The sequence below is a fragment of the Tachypleus tridentatus genome, chromosome 10 (assembly GCF_004210375.1).
Source record: "Tachypleus tridentatus isolate NWPU-2018 chromosome 10, ASM421037v1, whole genome shotgun sequence".
Taxonomy (NCBI): Eukaryota; Metazoa; Arthropoda; class Merostomata; order Xiphosura; family Limulidae; genus Tachypleus; species Tachypleus tridentatus.
This window is the reverse complement of record NC_134834.1, coordinates 45,717,917-45,738,017: the sequence shown is the minus strand read 5'-3', so window position 1 is coordinate 45,738,017 and position 20,101 is coordinate 45,717,917. Positions and strand designations below refer to the sequence as shown.

At 31.8% G+C, this 20,101-nt stretch overlaps 1 protein-coding gene across 2 annotated transcripts in view; it reads left to right on the top strand.

The window, feature by feature from the left end:
• LOC143229188 (SPEG neighbor protein-like) overlaps positions 1 to 20,101 on the top strand; it is a 111,946-nt gene that overhangs the window by 54,070 nt on the left and 37,775 nt on the right. Inside the window, exons 2-3 of one of the 2 annotated variants that reach the window (XM_076461147.1) lie at positions 4,201 to 4,382; positions 6,635 to 6,709. In XM_076461147.1, coding sequence (XP_076317262.1) covers positions 4,201 to 4,382; positions 6,635 to 6,709 — 257 coding nt within the window. The remainder of the gene's footprint in view (positions 1 to 4,200; positions 4,383 to 6,634; positions 6,710 to 20,101) is intronic. The other variant, XM_076461148.1, reaches the window with a different exon arrangement.

Genomic DNA, 20,101 nt, shown 5'->3' with positions numbered 1-20,101 from the left:
CGTAATAACTTCTTAAACATTGAAAACAGATATATACGATATGTGTTTTCTTATAGCAAAACCACAGCGGGCAAGTTGCTGTGTTCGCCGAGGAGAATTGAAGCCCTTATTGTTGTGTTGCCAATCCAAGAACTTATTACCGTCCCGCCACTGGGACTGTGTTGTCCACTCCTCCCTTTAGAGTACTTTATTGTGTTATCATTCGATGATACCTGTTCATATTAGACTTACCGGAGACGACATACGGTAAAGTCTATATTAATCAACTTCTCTCAGATTCTGTATCACTTTTATATAACTGCGGCCAATTGACGAGTTATTTTAGATCAGTAAGTGTAACGAAATGTGAGGAATAAATTGTAGACTTAAGGTATTCGCACAACCAAAAGTTTGGCGGCGTTGAATATGTAAAATACGGAATTCAAGATAATATTATTCCATGGTATATCCAGCGGTTTGATTTGCTGCAAAAAATACAAGTTATTAACAGAAATCTTATGGAATAAAAAGTTTTATTCATGTTCAATATGCACTGACTGTTTTCTCATAGAAAGAAAAGCGACTGTAAAAATTTAACTTCATGTGAATCAACCACTAGTTTTAAACGAGGCTTTCACATAGGTACTTTAGGAATTCTGACCTCACAAAATTTGATTCTTATGTCTATTGACTGATCCACACAGATGAAACTTTGTTTTATTGGACTTGATAGTTAAACCTAAAAATTTATTGTCATAATGTATTTAATCGATAATTATGGGTCAAAAAGAATTATGGTTGAAAAAGACCTAGAAAGAAAACCTAATACAAAAGCTATTAAAGCAAATACAGTATTCCAAAAGTACCTTTCAGTATTAATACGAATGTTGAGTGATAAACAGCAGCAATTCACTAGGAAAGATAGTCAAGAGACAATTAATGAACGAAACAGAGATATGAGATACGATATGAGATGTGCTCATAAATAAGCATCATTCAAATAGTGTCTTACAAAATAATTTACCTCTACCAGTAATGTCATATGTTGATGAAATGTAAACATATTTTAATGGACCTATTTCGTTTAAAAACTCTCATGATCGAACTTAACACTGTTACGTGTGAAGGATGTTGAATGTCTGTAAAACCTGCAAAGAAGAAATGTAAATTAAACTTTCTTGATTGGCGTAGTTAAAACAGCCTTTTAAGTCAGTACTTGATGGAAGCAATTTTGGCAGCAATTATTGGTGTGAGATTTTTGGATAGGTTTCTACTCGTTTTATACAATGGAGTAGTTTATTAGTGATCGTTTATGGACTGTAATTATCAATATTTTTAATAGATTAAAGTTAGGTCACTAAAGGATACTCACTTTCTTCTTTTAAAACCACTCCAGTATGGCTTTGACCTTGTGCTTCTGGTCACTGTTCTCCTAAAATGTGGATTTAAGACCTAGTTTTAAATTTTTGGCTAACTAAAGCAAACTTTTCTCCAGGATTACCATCTACTTTTTACTTTGCACTATCCATCTTCCCCTCAATTCTAACTAGATTCCCAGCCCCTGCTGACGAGAAGCATCCCTATAACGTGATGCTGCCACCACCATGATTGACAGTTGAGGTGGTGTTGACTGTATGATTTGCTGTGTTAGATTTTCCCCAGAGGTAACACTTTGATTTTAGGCAATAAAGTTCAATTTCTGTCCAGTCTGACAAGCTTTTCTGTCACATGTTTCCAGTTTCATTTATATGCTTTTTACAAACTTTTTACGAGATTTAAATGACTTGTTTTCAGTTATGGTTTCTTTCTTGCCACTCGCCCAGGATTTAATACATACGTATGTGACTTTTAGCTAAGTTCACATACATCTAGCTTCCATAAATACGTGTTAAATCTAGAGCGACATGAATTTAATATTTGCTCTTATGACCTTTAACTACATTAATAAAGGTCCCGAAGTCGGTTCTAAATTGCCAGAGACATGAATCTATTACGTGTGTGAATCACTTTTAACTACGTTAAAATGGGTGCCATAAAGTGTACCATAGTAGAAAATCTCTATTACATCTACAATAGATCTGTCAGCAAGAAGAAAACCTTACATGAATGTTTAATTGCCTGATCCGTCTACATCAGCCCTTTCGCTGTCCAGTTATTGAAGTAGAAGTTAAATGCACTACGACTCTCATAACTTTAGTTTTTACCAAATTTGAAAAATAAAAATGACCTTCTGTTATGTGAGCTGTCTGGACATGTATTTGAAGTGTATTCTCTTGCGAACTGTCTGATTTCATGCCTAGCCTGCAGGAAAGTGAATTCTTTATTTCTCTATGACCTTTAACTTAGTCAACATGTATGTAAGTGGGTTTCCTTACATGCGTCATAAAATTTTCAAAAACAAAATATTATTTAGCTTATTCAGTGTTATCTCATGGTACACTATTCAATGTATACAGTTGATAAGCATCTTAGTTTATTCGTGTGTTTGCCACTAAGTGCAAAGCTAAATAAAGGGCTATGTTCTCTTCCAAAAACGGGTATCGCACCTTTTCAGTTTAATACGTAGCTAAAACATTTAATACGTTCAGGTTTTTATTTATTGTACTGATAATAATATTCCATAGAGAAATGCAAATATTAAACATAGAAATTGTTCTAAAGTTTAAAATATCTATATTTCTACTGTTTTCATTTTAATATCCAGTGATTTATTATCTGTAGTTTATTCTTAAATCAGTTATAAGAGGTAACAACTGAAGTAATTTCAACCTAATCTGCTTATAAACTCTTTCATTAGTACAGAACAAAAATTTGCGAGTTGAAACCATTTTTGTCTCTCTCTTTCAAATGTAGTGAAACATAAAGTAGACTTAAAACTAACAAATATCTGAATGCCATGTAAATTTACCAGTCGTTGATGATATTTTGCTCAAAAAGTTCTGTACACATTATTATTGTATTTCTTTAGGAAACGGTTCCACCTATGTGTTCTGTTAAACAGTGATAGTTACTATTTTGACGGGTTCTTCTAAAAAGGTGTATGTTTCGTGGCATGTCCAGATAGTTTCTCCATTAGCACACACAATGCCGTTACTTTCAACTGCATTGGTCATTACTCAAAATACTTATCCTTGTATATGTTTCATTAAGATTGTGCTCCTGGCATTGTAATATATTTTATTTGCAAAAAAAGTATCTTTAATTTCCAGGATACAGTTCCCAAAGAAACACATACATTGATAAATAGTAAATAACTAATATTATTTCATAATTTATTATTCTGATCATATAATACTGTCTTTGGATATCGCATTAAATCTTTAACATAGATTTTATATTTTCTACTTTTTTATTGGCCATCGATCTTTTATATTGGTCCTGGCCCTTAAAGATAGAAACCATTTAAAATTGTAAAGAATGTTTTGACAAGATAATAACAGGTCATATATGAATATGAGTCACAGTGAAAATTCGACCAAAATTATTAGCCAGTAAATGTCGTACTAATAATAGATATTAACATATAGTATTATTCATTTTATTACCAGAATAATAAACAAAAATATAAGACTAACACCTTTCCTTAATTTTGCTTTTATTATACAAGGAACTTTTACGGAAGATAAGTGAATTATAAAATATTTTTTACTTATGAAATGGTAAATGAAAACATAGTAAATGTGGGTAACTTCTATAACCAAGCTAAAATAAGTTAATGGATGAAATAGTCAAAGTATTATTTGTTTTTAATAAATTATATTTACTGATATTTGCATTTTGTAAACATTGACTTTTACATTTGTAGCTTTCCACAAAATTAAAAAAAAAACACATTTGCTATTAGTTTCGCATCTCCAAAAGATCGTCCCTCAAGCAACATAATCATGACACTTAGGAAGTGGGGTAATTTGAAGTTGAAAAATCCTTCTCTTTCATGTCAGGTTAATTTGCATCAGTTCACTTTATCTTGAAATAGACATAAGATGATTATGAGTGCCCTAAATTCATGGTCAGTAATCTACCTTTCATATTTTAGCTGTATTGTTGCTTTCAACTGCTATTTTTACTTCGTAGTTAAAATTTAAAAAAACTAAACAAACATTATTGATTTTTACTTTCAGATATGATCATAATGTTTGACTGTGCATAGATATATGCGGTATGTTTCTTTTCTTTTTTTTCCTTTGTTTTCTAAGAGCACAACGTATATTTTTCTCTTAGGTTCTGAGCTCCAACCTTTTACAAAGACACGACATTTTCAACTAGTACGTTCTGTAACGCGTAATATATATTATGGGGACATAAAGCCATATTTTGACGCCTCAACTGCAAATAACATCACCACATTGTCTGGAAAAACAGCTTATCTCCCTTGTCGTGTCAGACAACTAGCGGACGAAACGGTAAGTCTTCTGATTCTTTAGTTTCGAAGAGAATCATTTATTAATTAAACCTTATACTTTGTACATTCTTATAACATAAGAAGTTACTGATGAGTACAAACGAGACGAAAAACAAACTTTTGTTACTAAATTTTAGATTATGCATTTATATTAGAAATAAACACTTGCATAACAAAGGTATTTAAATTTTCAAGTGCTTGCTAACCTCATTTTGTAATTACAAAAAACAAAATTCTAGATAAAATACACTTTGTTAAAACCAATATTTTGGCAACAAGCTTTCGTTAGGAAGTTTTATATACATAGCAGCTAACAGAAAGTAAAAGCCTTTTCCAATAAATAAAACAGAACGTGGAATATCGGTAGCATGACACATTGACAGGTTAAGTCAACTGTTCTTGGAAACAATGTTGTTGCTAGGCGTATTAGCAAGCTAAATCCTTGTTGATGAAAAACCAAGGATCATAAACATACACCACATAATATATCCAGACTTTGGCATTTTCTCTAAACCACAATAATTATTCATTTGTCTAGTTGCATACGTCAGTGAAACACTAACGAACTCTTCAAAAATTCCTATTCGCAGTTTTTGAATTGAAGCCAACTTAATAAAAAAGCTTGGTAATACACTTGCAAAAGCAAACTCGCAGTACCAACATACGATCCCGATTCTCAATGTAAGAAACTATAAATTATTAGATCAATGTACAGTGATAAAGCAATTTCTGATATCATCTCATAATTTGGGAAGTTACTTAGACTACTGATAGTTGTTGTTTTGAATTAAGCACAGAGCTGTATAATGGACTTTCTGCGCTCTACCCACCATGAGTATTGAAACCCAATTTTTAGTGATTTAAGTCCACAGACATACCGCTGTGCCACTGAGAGGCAGACTGGTGAGAAAGTAAAAATACGAACGTTTCACTGAATACATTAAGGATGTTATCATACTGAAGGTTCATTGTTTGCTTGTTATAGAAATTCCAATCAAACATCTGAACATAGCAGCATATAATTTTGAAATGATAAGACTAAAAATTAAGTAAAAAGCCAAAAGCACCCATAACCAATTTTTAAGCTTCTATTTTTTTAACTGAATATGGGGATTCATGTGCATTTGTATAATGCATCAACATTCAGAAGTATGGATCGTGATTTTGTCGCAAAGAGATGCAAACCATAAACCTTTCAATTGATTGCAAATTATTATACTGTCAAAATATCAAACTTAAGATATTACATAGCGTCATAGCGTTTATTGACTCGCTTTAAATTTTAGTAAACTATTATTTTATGAATTTATGTCATTATGTTTGGTATCAAACTGTACATTACAATTCAAAATTTCATATTATATATTATTGAAAAGTAAATATTTGAAAAAAAGCACATCTAAACATCACTTTTAGTGTGCCACTCAGTATGTTGAACACTGGTTCAAATAAGATGTGATTTCGAAATGCAAAGTATATAGTTTTGCATTAATTAGAAACTTGAATTACCGATATTTAAAGACTAGAATATAAAATGAAAATATCCTATCTTTTCTACTTGCTGAGATATTGTTAATGTATTGAATCAAACACAGAGGTCCCGTACAAATACTGTGATTTTTAGAAACAGTTACTTATGTACATTTAATTCTATATATGACATAAACACGCGCCATACAGTAGGTAAGTTAAAAGATTTAAAGAAGACCATCTCTTATATTTAAGAATAAAAACATAAAGTTAAGAAAAAGTTAAAGTATTGGGTAAAGTATAATACGTACACAAAAGAAAACTTAAGAAAGCGTTATTAATAAAAATACCCAAACCTAACATGAATATAACAAAAGTAATTATAAAGGATGTATGTATCATTTACCTTTATTCATGCCATCCATAAGCCAGTTCAATTCTAAGTATGTTCTATTTTTTCACTTTTACCCAATGCTCAATTGCTCGTGTGAAACTAAAGTTATTACACTTTAAATTATTGTTTAGAATATATTTATAACACTGCTCATGTCCATAATGCAGGTTGCACTTTATTCGGATCCTTATGCACGTACGTATGCATAACCTGTTTTGTTATTCCACTGCATGTACATGTAATTGCATCAATACATCAATATTTCATAAACTATTACCGCTCTATGGAGGGGAGCATTTAATTTACAGACTAAAGAATATAGTTATTTACCTAATAGCTCATGATCCAGCCGGCTAAATGCTTATTTATTTTCCATCTTTTCGTTCCAGAGCCGTTCAGCGACAACCTTGAAGAGCTCATACACTAAACACAGGGTTTCAATATTTTTGGTGGACAAAGGCAAGGTAAACGGATGAGAACTTTTGTGCATTAACACAAACAAACCCTTTCATCTCAAATGGTATTACTCCTATTAACACAAACCAGCATTTTTTATGACTACAAAATTACCACAAATTCTAAAACAAGATCATATTTAACTTTGCTGAACTTCTCGTGTCTACAGCTTCAGAAGTAGCCTATTACTTACACTGCTTGACTCACAGTGACGAACACATTCTATACTTTTGAATTTGTTTTAGGAGTATGTAGAAACGCCACACGGAGACTAATTATTATATTAAACCAAACATATTACTATCGAACAACACGATTGTATGTATGCACCCTAAACTTATAATGAAAATATTTTAGTAGTAATATAATATTAAAGAAACAAACAAAAGATATAAAATAATTCAAAGTTAATAGAAGAAAAAACAATTAAAAGGTTAAGTCAATTAAATGATAATAAACAAAGATGTTCGTCATAAATACCACCGTGAGTTGCGATTAATAACAAAAGAAGAATAAACAAACATCTGCATAATAATGTACAGTGTGAATCGCATCTAATAACTAAAACTTATTTTTCGTTAGAAACCCTGATTTCAAGATTAAGATGAAAACTAAACTTTGTTTAGTGACCTTTTTGCTTATTTATTAGTTAAGCACAAAGTTACAAAATGGGTTATGAGTGCTCTGCCCACCACAAGTATCGAAACCCGGTTTTTAGTCTTCAGACATACCGCTGTGCCACTGAGATCTAAATGAACTTGAAAGTCATAGTTATATGGTTTAACAGAATATCACAAGAAAGGCAGGATAGTCAAACTAATTGTATCCATCTGTAGAGAAGAAAGAATATCTTTCTTTGTTAATTAAAAAGTTAATCTGTCTTATGCTCTAAATCATCAGAGTTACAACGAATTATTTTCTTTGTAAGCTAAAAGACGTACCAGTCCAGTAGGTCCCCAGTGTCTATAGATTTACACTGCTAGAAACCGGATTTGAATATCCATGGTAGACTGAGCAAAGATAGCCCTTTGTGTAGCTTTGTGCTTAACAATAACAACAATTCAGTAGAACTCACTGCTTACAACCGAGGCGTAATTTTTCTCTACCCATTAATGCATACCATAGTGGAACATTAAAATAATCACAATATTTTTGGTATTTATCTGAAACGCTTAAAACAATGCCTTCACTTTATTCTGACTATCAGTTAACAATTATTTCCAGTTTGACAAGAATAATTACTGACTGGAATAGGAAGTTGCTATGGGAAGTAGAGTTTTAGTGGTTTTTTTAGAGTATTTATATAAGTATACTATAAAAAGTCTTGAGTTCATAAAAAGTAAGGTGAAACATCTCCGGGTTGCTAAGAAGTGATTTATTTATTCAGCATTTAACATTTTACATACACTAGAAACGTATCATAGATATTTAAACATTTTACGAAGAAAAATATCTTTTATTCTAGAACACTTGATATTAAGTGGCCAAGATAAAGGTGCATAAATAACTTCTCTGGATCGGTTTTCTTACACTCAGATTCACATAACTCGCCCCCAAGTGGTACTTCTGCGTTGAAAACCGGGTTTTGATATCATTGTGTAGCTTTGTGCTTAATTCCAAACAAACCACTTTATATGAAAAAAAGAAGCTGTTACCACAAGACTAATCATGAATATCAACCGAATGTATAATATTAAAACAAGTAAACTCAACGGACTGACAAATGTACAACACACGAAATAACTGAAATATTACTTTTATAAATTTATATCTCATACATTCAAAACTGCCGCGCGTAAGGCGTGCGACTCGTAATCCGAGGGTCGCGGGTTCGCGCCCGCGTCGCGCTAAATATGCTTGCCCTCCCAGCCGTGGGGGTGTATAATGTGACGGTCAATCCCACTATTCGTTGGTAAAAGAGTAGCCCAAGAGTTGGCGGTGGGTGGTGATGACTAGCTGCCTTCCCTCTAGTCTTACACTGCTAAATTAGGGACGGCTAGCACAGATAGCCCTTGTGTAGCTTTGTGCGAAATTCCAAAACAAACAAATCAAAACTGCTAGAAAAACAATTAATAGGAGAAACGTCACTACTTGAGAAAAAAGTTTCGTAGTATAACGTTACTACTACAAAATTAGTTTTTCTCGCTTGAGTTCCTTCATACGTCTTGAATTTATCATCGTTCGTTCAGAAATTTGTCTGGTACATGCCCAGCCACAGTTCTTTTCATATGCCATTATTTTGCCCTTAACACGTTAATATCTGAACCTTATATTACCAAGATACTATATGTATTTGGACAACATAGGTTTATTTCGCATCAAGTTTTATTTTTAGTATCGATTTACTTTTTATAAAGGGTAAATGATATAAAAGATAGCAAACTTTGATTAATAGTAAAATTATACACTTACACAATTAAAATTATTAAATGTTGGTACATAATTCAACATGTTGGTAAAGAAAGTGTTAAAGACATTTTTGTATTAAAAAATGAAAAATTGTCTACGTCAGCTATCGTGTTGATTTAAGAGGGAAATAACTTCTTGCTCTTTTTGACCTGTATCACTTAGAATAGTCTGCATCTAAGGAGAAAGGTGATAAAGAAAGCAATAATAATCACCTGAATATAGATATGTTCAATTCTTCAATCATAAGATTTATATTAGAAGGTGACCCTTTTTAACTAACTACGTGCAAACAATACTGAAGAAAAACGTGATTTTGTAAGTTTGTAAAAGCAGTGTAAAAACAATTTGTTGTCTTTATATTGGTACAAAAACATTTTCATTTTGAAATAGCGCAAAAATTATATGAACAATTTTATTTTAATCTATATGATATTTTGTATTTTAATTTAATTGAATAATTAAATTTGCATTTTTACGTAAAAAATTATTTTTATAATTTTATGAGAAAAGGTGTTAAAACTGAAATATATAAATTTAAAATCAAGTAACACCAAAGAAAAACATAAATTAAAATATGTGTGTGTGTGATTAATTCATGTTTACATTAATATTCTAAAGTTATTTCGTGGAATAAATTTAATTCAGATCTTGTTGGTCAATGTGTGTATGTTGTATCTTTGATAAAAAAGCATATAGAAAATGTGTATTTTAGTTTTCTCTCGTTAGTATACGGGATATTCTAAATAAATATTTTTTTATTTATTAAGAATAAGAAATTACTTTAGTATTTAAAAGCTAGTATTTGCTAGATACATTAATCCTTTTAAATAGGATTAAAAAGTATTTTTACACTAAACGGGCAATTTATTTCTTTATAAATATATCTGATCACTATAAAATTTAATAATTATTAATTCATTAATGCCAGTTTTTTTAAATTATTGCTAAATAATTCATTGCCCTCCTCCCGCAGTAGCACAGCGGCATATCTAAGGGCTCACATTTCGATAAACTGGGTTTCTTTACCCGTGGGGAGCATATCACAGGTAGTCGATTGTGTAACTTTGCACTTAACTTTAAACAAACAAACAAAACACTAACATCATTAAAATAATATATTTATTTGTTGTTTCTCCTTACATAGTACACACGATTATATTTGTTATAAACGGATATATCTTCAGACTTCTCGATATGTTATTTAGTTCCTTTACAAAATCTATGTGATTCTTATGATATAATATTTCATGAATGACTCAAGACAGACTCACAACCTCTAAGAGCCTTATTCTTATTATAATCTGCTATTCATCTGTAAGCCCATAACCTGTTAAATTACCACACAGTAACGCGAAAGTGACATTAAGTCATAAAACCATGTGTATTTACGAATGTTAATTTTAGGGTAGTGTATCCACTACCCTAAATATCTGAGACATAATTTTATAATAAAATTCTTAATATTTTTTTTCAATGCTTGAATAATCAAGATTAACTTCGCTTCTGATACGAATTACATGAATTTTTCAACACAGATCTTATTTAAAGCAAGCTAGCAATAAAGGAGGTTGGTGCCATTTTTCTACTCAAACATTTTTTGGTATACTGCTCTTTTTCTTTGTTCTTTCTAGAAATTAAGCAAAAAATGTTTTCTGTTTTGATCGTAGTAAAATTTTTTCTCATAAAAATGTAAAAACGTTTCAGAAACGCCATGGTTGTGCTTTAATTTGTCAACACCTGATCAACCTTCATCCCACTTACGTAAAAATATATTGAGAATCTTCCTTTGGTCTTTCGACGTATATGTATTCTAGAGGACAGCGATCTATTTATGATCAGATTATTATCGAAATACATTTGAAGACAAGAAAGAACAAATAAGAATATATAAGTTATATATCACAACAAGTTAAGACATAGTTTAGAACTATGTAAGTAATATTCACATTAATGAACATAACAAGTTAAAAAATACATTTGTAGAAATTCATTTGCTCTGATGATGGCCCCATTTAATACACACGTCTGTAGCAGTTGATTGTAGTAAGTAAACACTTGTGTATCAAATACATTAAAAATACTGTCTTTAACACTACATAGAAGACTATGTCAAAACATACCCTAAGATAATTACATTAATAGGTCGACACTTTATCAGCAGATAAACACTTGTGTCACAGGGAATTCTTCAAACATATTTTATAAATTAGTAGCCACATGTTTTCATAAAGCATTATCAATTACTCTTTATCAATAGACAGACACTTGTGTCATAGTGAATTCTTTCAGTATTTTATTAGTTCGTGAATACTTGTGTCACGCTGAGTTTCTCCCTATCAGAATATTAGTTCACACATGAATTATAAGCCAATTTATTGGTTGGTGGAGATGTGTCACAGTACACCCTTGAAGTTTGTTTCTTGGTCAATGGAAATTAGTGTCACAGTAAAGTTTAGCGGTTGTTGATGAGCTGGTGGGTATACGTGTTAAATAAACCTCTCCGAATCATTATTTTAGATGATAGTGATCCATATCACAGCACACCTTCACCATCTCTTTATTATAGTTGGAATTGCGTCAGATTATACTTATTGAAACTTTTTCAACAGCACCCTAAAATTATCAAATCACTTCATTAATTGTATGATACTAAAATGTTTGTCAGGTAAATCTTTTTTTTCCAAATAAAACACACAACCTTTCCATTACACAATAATTTCGAAAGTATAAGACACAATCAACGCTATTTTACACAACATGTCCGATCGCATACAGTATATCACGCGATAAAATCTCATTATAAAATCAATCTCCCAAAGCACATATAACAATTCTTAAAATGCGACAAACGTCCAAGCTTACAGTTCAACGCCAAATCAATCACGTAGTGCAGAACACAACAATCTAAGCTGTATCACAAAATTAGTGCCTTAGCAGAATACAGAAACAACTCATAGAACAGCTGTAAATCATTTAGACAGTACAGTTCACCAATATTATTAACATTGGTCCCTTAATTAGTCACATAATGCAACACCGAACAATTCATTACATAACGGTACAGTGAAAGTCAATAATACAATACACTACCTGTTTCACAATGTATAGTGCACAATTTGCCCTGCATTACAGAATTCAATAAATATTAAATACAGAACACAATCAACCTGTTGTGTAATATATATTTACAACTATATTGTTGTACAGAATCAATAATTTCAGCAATTCACTGATTACAATCACATATTTCCGTGTTACCTGATCAATTCACGGCACAACATTTAATTCCATAATGAATTACAGTCATAATGCAATATATGGCCAAGAGAAACTCAGAATGAATATTCAATCCCACGTTGGACATATAACTAATCATACCGTAAAGTAATGAACTCCTTCACAGTTTGAAAAATCAGGGGTTTGATTCCCCTTGGTGAACTTAGCAAATAGCCCGATGTGTCTTTGTTATAAGAAAATACACACACACTGTACTGAAGGCTTGTCTCTATGTTTGTATATGGATTTCACAACTTACTGTACTGATTAATTCACTTTTTATTTGGGATATGTACTTCACTCTTGGGTTAACTTTGTTCTACGGTGGATCGGTTGGCTAAACACTACATAGTGTGGTTGATTTCTTGTGGTTCTTTGGATTAATAGGATATTACACTATAAATTTCTACCATATTTATGCTTTTGTACCAGAAATTGCGTTATTGCCAAATATTTTTAATGTCAAAGGGTTAACAGTGACTCACTTTACATTTTGATACACTATTGGACAATTTGGTATTGCGATTTAATGTGAAGCTCATTGTTTGCCTTAAAGTGAGATTTATGTCTACTACATTGACCACATTAATATATAGAACATTGTGTATCGTACTGTTACTGTTTTTCACTCTTATATGTGTAATAAACTTATTTCGTTGAATACTTAATTGTGGGTTTAGTTATATGTTAAAATATAGTTTTTTGTGCTACGTTATGTGTGTGTGTTTTCTTATAGCAATGTCACATCGGGCTATCTGCTGAGCCCGCCAAGGGGAATCGAAGCCCTGATCTTAGCGTTGTAAATATGAACTCTTGCATAACAGAATAAATATCCAAAACATCTTAATAATTTTCATAAAGTTGTGTCTAAAAATACTCGATTTGCTTTTCTACCTTTGAAACGATAGAGTTTCTGTTGGAGTGAAAAAAATAACTCGTAATGAAAAATTATTTTCCTTGTACTCATTCTCACAGAGAATAAAACACTATGCAGTCCACATGAACTTATTTACTCTATGCAGATTTTTTAATGTTCATATTATAACTTATCACAGCAACTACACAGCGCAGTACACAGTCCCACTGTCAAACCCGTAACTAGTCTCACAGCGCATCCAAAATCAATTTCAAATTAAATATTTATGTTAAGATTGTGGCGATCAAATACCATTCGCCGTAACCGTTAGAAGCGTATATGGTCAGCCAAGTTAAATATTAATTACTAACAGCTTTTATTGTTTTTACTAATTTTGATATTATATTCTAATTTTAAAGGAAGTTCTGAGAAAGATTATTCATGTGGTAGTATGGACCAGGATTCGATCCGGGATTTTCCTTAGTAGATATTCTGGTTTGTTATACACTCAACTTGGATCTTCCCTGTTAACACTCCGATAGACTAAAATACTACCAAAGGTTAGTATTCAGGAGTATAAAATGAAAAAAACAACAACTCAATAACACGGATTTATCTGCATAATTACATCATGCCAGAGCCGAATACCATATAATAAACTAGAATAATGTTAAAATAAGCCACACATACAAGAAAAGAAACATAAAATGCCTACTGCTACTCAATGTATTCTATTTGATAACTCAGTCATCTTTCATAGAAATCAGCAAATAATGGATACCCTGTTGATTACATTCAAAACGCACCAGACTTTCTACCAAGAAGACCCGAGATTGTATCTTGACCACAATCATCATAATCCTTCTCTGAAGAAAGCAGTGAATTATCAACTGTAATATAGAAAAAAAATAACTAATTACTATTTAATTTTGTATAAAAACAAAAACAATAAGTAAAGTAAAACCATTACTTATTATATAATAATAAGACGTGAATGATTATATGAGTACTAATCATAAGAAAGATAACAGACTTCAGTACACAATCCAATCTCTCGGTGTTAGTATTGTAGTTCTTCACACAGTGCAATACAGAGTTTGCAATAAATTCCATAGTGCAACACCAAACCATCCCAGATTACAATATACAGTAAATTCCGTATTGCGATAAACGATTAGTTTAACACTTTTTCTCACACCACTAACTACACTCCAATACAACTATAGCATAAATAAAATTGCACTGCACTTGTGAAGCAACTCTACAGTGTTTCGTATAGTTGATCTTCACACTAATGTAAACAAGAAGGATCAATAAGAATTAAACAATTAAAAACTCAAAAGAAGCTTCTTAACGTGTACAAAATTTAAATCAAAAATCAAAATTTAAAGAAAGGGTAAAAGAATACATAGCGCTAATACATATTAATTATTTAAATCACAAGTAACTTCAAATATTTTTAAGGTGACCATGAGTTGTAGATTTTTGTTGTAACTCTGAAGTATCACAGCCACTGTTCTTAAAGAAACTACGCTCTTTTACCACAGTTCTTTCTTGTCATATCTCTCTTTACCCGGAACTAAAATCTTTTCCTCAATTTTTTTTTACCCTTGAAACGACAGAATTTCTGTTTGAGTGAAAAACAACTTGTTGATCTTGTCCAGAAACAGAGAAATTATTATCTCTGTACTCATTCTGGCAGAGAATAAAACACTATTGCAGTTTAAAAGAACGTATTTACTCTAGGCAGATGTTGCTTTTTACATTATTTCATATTAATTTAACATATTGCAAAAACCTTCTAGATGAAACCATATTCATACTCAGTCTTTTATTCATATAAAATTTAGCATGTTACTCTTCCAAGCAGCATAGAAACTGATATGTTCAAATATGAAAACAACAAAACAGAAAACATTAAATCACTTTTGTTTAAACAAAAATACTGAATATCCCACTATTCTTAGGAAAATCAAATTACGGGATTAATTTTGTTTATGAAAGATTAAGAGTATTTATTGCAAACATCGTGCTAATATTGGGGATTTTAATAAATTACCTAATTAATGATAAATAATACGTTTTGTCTAAAGACCTGTCTGGTTACTATAGTTTTTTGTTTTGTTTTTTACTTTATCTTATCCCATTTTGTTAAGAGTAGAATTCGTTCACTAAAGACCAAACATTGTCTAGAGTAATAGGGCTTATCGAAATAAATTAGAGCAAGTCATATTACAAGACCTATCGTTCTTTATTAAATTACAAGACATGTCTTACTCTATGCTATATTAAACTTTGTTGTCGTTTGAAGAGGCGGTTGTTATTGTTTTATTTGAAGGACTCTCGACTCTACACTAACAACTCGTAGGCCCTGATGAGGCATGAGATTTGGTCAAAAGAATGTGTAGCGGATTTAAAATAAATCAGGCAGTAATTTGTTTGAGAGGAAGCGATTCATTGTTTCCTGTTTAATTTTCTGGAAAATGCGTTCTCACGATTGATTAGTAATATTTTCTTTTCTTTCATTTATATCCTAACTTACTAAAAAGGTTTTGAGAAAATACATAAATCTAAATAAAACCACACTTTCGAGTACATAACAGCTGTTTTTTTGTTGTTAATTTTTTTAGTTAGAGAAATACAGGATATGCTTCCGTCACTAGGTTTCAGTATGTATACTGAACTATATTTATTGCTGTCAGCAGAGCAGATGTGTACAACTACTGATTTCATTTATTTTGAATATGGAATTAGCCGTTCCTAATTTAGTAGTGACAGACTAGAAGGAAAGCAACACCACTCACTACTATTATTTTACTATAATATAGTGGGACTGATCGTAACATTATACCGCCATGATGAAAGGACGAGCATGTTTGGAAAAGAGCCTGTGATCCTTAGATTGTGTGTCAAGCGCCCTAACTAACAAGGTACTTGTTCTTTACAATAAAGTGAGAATGACGTTATGTGCGTACCAACAAAATAAAGAAAACCAACTATATGTATGCTATTGGGACGGAGTAGTGCGGCTACATGTCTGTCCAAAGCGAGTGATGTAAACTACGTATTTTTTACCACAATAAATAAACACTAAGAAAGAATACTACCGCTAAGCTTCTGTCACCAAGACAGCTATTTCGTACCATCTGCTACGCCCACACTAAGTCATCATGTCAAAGGAGCATTAATTAAATTATGTAACAAAATTTTTACTTTTTCTTGTTCCTGGGCAGAAAGTGTTATTTCCCAATTGCTTATGCCTATAGTAATTGGAATAGACCTATTTTTTTCTTCAAACTTTGCTTTAGTGACCTGGGAACGTATAACGAAAACTTAATGGGAGACTGATACATGAAAGTGATTTACATTACTGTCGCAAATCTCGAGAAACTACTCACTTCTAAATATTTTTGCTCATTTTTGTTTAACTTTAGTACAAAAATATGCAAATCTTAATTCATATGATGTTTTATTCAGACTTTATGTAAATGAAAATGTGCAAATCTGCCCGTTTTTACATAGAAAATAAATAAATTAAAGTAAGTTGACAATAACGATCGTAATGTCGAGGCTTCTTTTAAGGACTTGCATTTTTATCTATAATATTTCCAAATAAATATATTCATCCATTTCTCAATCGATTATTCGTCTCTTCCTGCGCATACGCTACGCATCTCACTAGTTTTGCGTGCTCGTTGTCAAAGTAAATACTTTCTCGAGATAAATTTGTTTTGAGCGTAGCGTTACAACTATTTTACTTAATGTCCTATATCTCTGGATCAGAATTTTATTACTTTGAATGAGCCTGTGATACTCATTTCTGAGGCTCGGAAACTTGACTCATGAGCGTCCTCTTTCGTGCGTATCACAGGACAAGGATTTCCCGGTTTACGTGACATTAACTGCGCCTTGTGTTGAAATATAGAGCTAGGAAGGTGTTTTATTGAATATTGATTGCCTCTATTACATTTATATTTTAAAGCAACTTTCCAAATTCCACACAACCTTTTGATTTTTCACGTAATCCACTGTTCTCCAAATTATTGGTTATTTACCCGTTAACCTGAACATATATTTTCTTTCAGTTTCAGTCAGTACCAACATTTCTATCCATTTTTGTTTTCAACCTCTAGTCTCAAAATACCGTTAGTTTTTCTGTTTCGTACTATCCGTGCATTCTCTCTTAACCTTAAATACTACAAATTAATTTTCATTTCTCACAAACGGGAATATTTTTTAATAGCATAAATACTGTTGGGAATTGTTTAATGAAATTTCAACAAAACATTTGTCCAATATACAATGTGCTAAATTTTCTCTTCCCATCTGGGATTAAGAAGTAGATAATAACAATAGATGCTTTTTGAAACTGCAATATACAATGTATTCCTCAGTTTTGGTTAGTTAAATTATTGTACCTTGTATAGCTGTACATCGTGATGGATATATGTGTATAGAGTAAGAAATAAAAATTAAACAGCCTCCCTTAGCACATATAAGTTCCTATCCATTTCAAAAGGCTGAAAGTTTCCACTGCAGTAGAAATTCCTCGATCTGCAGTAAACCTACGGACAAATAGCTTTAATTTCTCTAAATGAAGATAAAATATAGTTCGCTTTGTTATGAAACACAAACAGACAGACAAGAAATTCCTCATATATTATCTTCTAAAAGCAAAATTTCGATTAGTAATTCCAGAACCCAAAACAGTATTAATAATTATCTCTTATCTACGTTACCTACTTTTTATTAGCTAAAACCTTTAAGGAGATTGCTACAAAGTTCACAGATAAGCATGCATTGCGTTTAACAGCAGTTATTTATTACATTTTTCAGTCATTTATTGTACGATGCTTTTAGAGACTACACTTTCTTTGTGAATTGCTCGTGATTAAAAATATATGTAATGACGTGTTAACATCTTTTTTTTTCCTTATAAGTATTTTCTCACTTGTTTTATAAGCAAATGTTTAACAACCATGCTTTCTGGTTATATACTGGTATTTTCTTCAAATAACAAAAAAAAAGACGCTTTAAATTATCTTTCGTTGTACTTTGTTTTGTTTTTGACAACTATCTTTGCTAGCCGTTTTTGTTTTAGCACTGTAAGACTAGAATTACCACCCACCACCAACTCTTGGACTTCTCTTTTATCAAGGAATAGTTGGAATGATCGCTACTTTATAATGCCACTACGGCTGAAAGAGTGAGCATATTTGGTGTGACGAGGATACGTACCCTCCACCCTCAGATTGCGAGTCTCGCCCTAACAACCTGGCAATGCCAAACCTTTCGTTGTACTTAATAAGAAATATGTGAAGATGATCTCTCTTTCTTTTTTGAGACCCGGCATGGCCAAGCGCGTTAAGGCGTGCGACTCGTAATCTGAGGGTCGCAGGTTCGCATCTCCGTCGCGCCAAACATGATCGCCCTCCCAGCCGTGGGGGCGTTATAATGTGACAGTCAATCCCACTATTCGTTGGTAAAAGAGTAGCCCAAGAGTTGGCGGTGTGTGGTGATGACTAGCTGCCTTCCCTCTAGTCTTACACTGCTAAATTAGGGACGGCTAGCACAGATAGCCCTCGAGTAGCTTTGTGCCAAATTCCAAAAACTAACAAACAAACATCTTTCTTTTTTTTTTGCTCAACAGATTTTGTGTTACGTATTAAGGATTCACTCTTTTCAATCATTTGCTGCAAAATTTTAAACTAAATAACTTCCATATGTATATAAAGTAGGAGTTATGTTAAAGCTTCAGCATGTTTAGTATTTTGGACCGAAGTGATAATCCTTGGAAAAGCTATACCCGCGTTTTAGAAACGCACTGTGTTGATATATATTTAAGCATCGATTGATTCTTTCACTAAATAAAGAGAATATTAGGTAACTGATTTGCCACTTCGCTTAAACTAGTAAGGTTGTGGTAATACTTTTGAAGTAAGCATTCTTCTAATTGATAATAAATGTTGACTGATCAGATCGTTGAAGCATTTATTTTGTGTTCTCCACAGGAAACACTATTTGCTAAAGTAAGTTTTACAACAACATTGTTAAACAATAAGTTAGAGTATAGGAACGGATTATTGTAAAAGTGGTTTTAAAAAATCCTTTGCATAGAAAACGTTCTCAAGCTCTCTGGGCCAAATATTCTTCACCAACTGGATTAAAGTCAGATTTACAGAAAGTCTGTCCCATTTCATTTGTTTTCCTTTAAAAATTGTATATTGGAATTCGTCACACGAAAATAAAGAAAGCTTATAAAGTACGGTCAAAATAACCTGACTGAAGATGAGCAAGAAATAATGAAGATATTGAAACGAACAGCACGTGTACTTCCCCGTAGGTAAAATTACTGTCGAAAAATTGTGTAATTGTTTCCAATTTCTTTACAAACAGGATGAATTCAATGCATGAAGTTATTTAGCTCTAAAGTATTATTTAGGCTCAGTGAGATTATAAACTCAAATAGGGTTTGATATCAAGTTTGTTTTATATGTAGTTTTAAAGCTTTAAGATTAGTCATTAATATTTGAAAATGATAAAAATTCATCAATAAATATGTGAGCCATTTTTCTTCTTAACTACAAATCTCGTGTTAATAACGTTTTGTTTCATCAATAACTTCAGTTTAGCTACATCAATTTATTATGTACAAAGTAATCTCATAGAGAATATGTGTTAAATAAGTTTTCACTCAAATAAAAACTTTTTTTAAATTCCTGACTTTGTATGCTTTCTTATAACATGGAGGGAAATCGAACCCCCTTTATTATCCGTAGACTTACCTCTGTACTAGCGAGGAACTAGCGTGAGTTTAAAATGGCATTAAATGAAACTAAAACTGGTGTAAATTGGAATA